At 41.4% G+C, this 3,834-nt stretch overlaps 1 protein-coding gene across 1 annotated transcript; it reads right to left on the bottom strand.

Annotated features, from left to right (window-relative positions):
- Positions 1-2,607: 2,607 nt before the first annotated feature.
- On the bottom strand, positions 2,608-3,546 carry LOC110913184 (glutamic acid-rich protein-like). The gene has a single exon (XM_022158031.1). It carries the CDS (start codon positions 3,544-3,546, stop codon positions 2,608-2,610), a length of 939 nt encoding a protein of 312 aa, XP_022013723.1.
- Between the last annotated feature and the right edge of the window lie 288 nt (positions 3,547-3,834).

The raw sequence follows: 3,834 nt of genomic DNA, 5'->3' as shown, positions 1-3,834 counted from the left end.
TGATGATGATATTGATGCATGCTCACATAGGATTGGACGAGGCCTTAGTGACATCAAAAGATGCAAGACTAGTTAATTTTTGTTATGTTTCTTTATTGTTAAGACATTGTAACTCATTTAATTCAATAAAACGAAATTTGTTTAATCCATGGTTGTGAAACAATGATTCTGTTACAACACTCCCCGATGTTTCCGCCACGTTTTGTTGTTTTACGTGGTCGGGATGTGACATTAGTAAGTAGTAGACGTGTGAGGTGAGATTAGATTTTGATGTGTCTAAGACCTACGACGATGACTGTTGCAGACCATGTCATCATCCGGACACCGAACCCCACTTACTCGCCAAGAAAAGAGAGACAGACGTCTTGTTGCTATCATCGCCAAACAAGTTGCAAAAGCTGTGAGCGATGTCTATGAAAACGTCAGTAAATCATCTGAGGAGTCGAGAACTGAAGCTCCCAAAGATGCTGCCAAAACTATTTTCAGCTTCAAACAGTTCAAGGCATGCGGACCAAAGGAATTCACCGGAGAAGATGGCCCAACAGCTATGTTTCAATGGTTTGATTCCATCGAAGTCACTCTGCGCCAAAGCGGCTGTCCAGAAAATCTCCGTACCCTAAACGCAACCGGTGTCTTCCAGTCCCGAGCTCGAGACTGGTGGACGGCCGAGCGAAACAAACGCGGAAATGATGCAGCTTATGAGCTGACTTGGAAAGAGCTGAAAGCCATTATGATGGACGAATTCTGCCCTCCCCATGAACGCCAAAAGCTGAAGGACGAGTTTTGGTACATTAAGCAGAAGGATGGAGATAACGCAGCCCTGACTGCTCGCTTTAAACAGCTGAGCATCATCCGTCCCGATCAAGTCAAGACGTCAGACATGGCCATCAAGAAGTACATTCGAGCTCTACCCGATTGTGTTGCCGATTTTGTTCACGCCGCGAAGACCTCATCAATTGAAGAGACTTACTTGCTTGCCGCCGAGATCAACAATAAGCGAGTAAAATGTAGGACCGTATTTGACAGTCGTGTGAGTCAATCAGAGCTAGCAACTACCGAAAATGCAGCGGAAATATAAAATTGGCATGAATCAAAGCAGAAATGGAGTAGAAACAGAAGTAGATCACTTTAAAACAGTTTTCTCATTAAACTTTCACAAAATACACGAGCAGCAGGTCGGCTACACTGTGGACATCAACGTACAAAATGAGAAAACAACTTGGGTATTTATAGGGGTGATGATTTCGCTCATAGGACCATGTCACTTGGAGCGAAATCATCGTGTTGGGATTTCGCTCATATGGCACAATGTTCATATAAGCGAAATCATGACATTACAAACCCAAATTTTACACATTAACCCCCTATACATTCATAATTAACACATCTAGACCCTATACATTGATCAACTAAGACTAAGATGCAGGCTTTAGACATTCGTGCACCAACAAACTCCCCCTTGGATACAGCCGCAGTCTTCAGTCTTGGTCTTCGGGTCTTCACAAGGACTTGAACTTTTCTTCATGCTGCTTAGGCTTCCTCCTAAGCGCGTTCCTTATCCTGTCATTCTCTTTCTTTCTTTCTTGCTTTATCTTCTTCAGCTTAAATATTTATCCACGTTCCTTTCTTTTCTTCAAGCTTTTGACGTTCACGAGCAGCTTTCCTTTTCATCTTCTCATCGAGCGACCACCATGATGACTTCCATTTACTTTCAGAGTTGATACTTTTCTGAAAGCAAAGGGTTGCAACTCGCTGAAATTGCATGGCCTGCTCTCTGTCTTCTGGCTGATAGTGAATTTTGTTTATGAAAAGACATTCGATATCCTTTGCAGAGCAATTCACAAGCCACATAGGATCATACACATGTATCTCTCGTAATTCTCCTCCTGCTCTGTAAGTAATGACAGCTTCAGTCGAAATACAACTATAGACCTAGCCCAAAAATCCTTTGTAGAAATCCTGCTCCATAGGCACTAGGATAGTTTTCATCGTCTTCGGCTTTTTGACGTTAAGGACCATTTCTACAACTCATGTTTCAGGATCTACCCTTTGCACTCTTTTAGGGTAATGCGGCTTCCAATGACGAAACTCTTTCAGCGATTCATACTTGATATACCCCCACATTGGAATGTCATTCTGCCGCATAGGATAATCTAAAGATCTGACTTTAGATAGCTCTTCCACGTCCCACCAGGGTAATGACATCACGTCATATAAGTACTCAAAATACTGTACCCCGCATTCTCTCCTGATTACATAAGCATTCACTTGAGGTAAGAAACCCCAGCTGATGATGTCACCGAGAGATACGCTTCGATCACGCTGATAATACTTTAACGGCCGTTTGAACTTCCTCTCGTGACTTTCTTTGAACCATTTTTTCCTTTCTTCTTTTGCCATATCTTTTTGAGTGCCATCAAAGTTATTATCTTTCAGGATCTCAGATACTTTTCTTCTCAACTCATCACGATTTTCTTCTGTAAAGAACTCCATCAGTGTAGGCAACTGTGAAGTATCTTCATTAATACTTTCGTCATCCGTCCAATCTTTGACTTCAACTCTATCATACATATCAGCATCTTCAACATACTTATAATCATAATCACGCTACTGATTGATATCGAAGGCATTCAATTCTTCTTCAATGTCAAATTTAAAGTCAGGAGTCACCATACGCATCATTTCTCTGATCGTTTCCAGCGTATATGTATGAAAATGTTCGCCTTCTTCTCTGTAAGTATCCAATCTCAGGATTAACTTTTCAGCTTGTTGAACATTTTGTGCATCACTCGACTCCCCCTTTCCATCTGCTCCCCCTGATTCTTCATTCACTGAATTGTTCATCAAATCATCAACATTCTTTTCAGTGGAAGCCTCAGTAACTTTCAACCCTGTACCACCCTGAGCATCATCGTTATCGTTGTCAGAACCATGACTGCTCGCAGAATAGACTTTCTCATCCTTTTCATCTTCCTCGTCATCCTCCTCATCATCTTCTTTATCACTATCAACAATCAATTCATCAAGAGGAGTATCTTCCTCAAACAATCCAGAAATAGCAGAGATAGGCTCGGGATTTTCAACAACCATTGAAGGAACAATCGATCTCTCAGTCACTGCAGAACTACTTCCAACGCCCTTGCCTTTGTCTTTCATTTGTTCATCAATTTTAGCTTGACGTTCTGCCCTGAGCTCTTCAACTTGCAGCTCTTCAAACTTTTGCTCTACAGATGTTCCGAGCATGCTTTCAACAACTTTATTCAGCATATAGAACTCGTGATCTCTGAAAGCTTTAGCCGCTTCTAATTCTTTGTTTTTCAACTTGAAGTACTCGTTTTGTTCATCTCTTCGAGTCTTTTCTTCCTCAAGCTCAGCAACTCTAACCTTCAAGATATCTATCTCTGACTGATCAGAATCAATCTTTTTCACCAACTCTTTGTTATCATTTTCCAATCTCTTCACACGCATCTCAAGTATTCGCTCACGATCTGCAACTTTCTTGTTTTCAGCAGCTAATTTCTTGTTTTCAACTAACACTTCATCCATCTTTTTCTCCAACTTTTTCACTTGCTCGTCATTGGCAAAAACGAAATCACCGATATCTTCAAGACTGTCATGAGGAGTATAAAGACCTTTGCCAGAAGAACCAGGTTGCATTTGAGTGGATGGAGGTGTTTGAAAAATTTCTTGTGAAGTGTATAGGGTTTGTTGTGGTGGTGCTGAAAGATGTAATGGTGAAAGCTGTAGATGGTTGTCTGGGAGATGTTGGTTGTTTAGGTGGTGAAGAATGTTGTGGTGGTGTAGGTTGTCTCGGTGGGGTAGGTTGTCTTAGAG

The sequence above is a fragment of the Helianthus annuus genome, chromosome 8, assembly GCF_002127325.2.
Source record: "Helianthus annuus cultivar XRQ/B chromosome 8, HanXRQr2.0-SUNRISE, whole genome shotgun sequence".
NCBI classification, from domain to species: Eukaryota; Viridiplantae; Streptophyta; class Magnoliopsida; order Asterales; family Asteraceae; genus Helianthus; species Helianthus annuus.
This window is presented reverse-complemented; position numbering and strand designations above follow the sequence as displayed.

Coding starts and splice junctions, on each gene's coding strand:
- LOC110913184 (XM_022158031.1), bottom strand. CDS start 3,546: ATGGATGAAGTGTTAGTTGAAAACAAGAAATTAGCTGCTGAAAACAAG.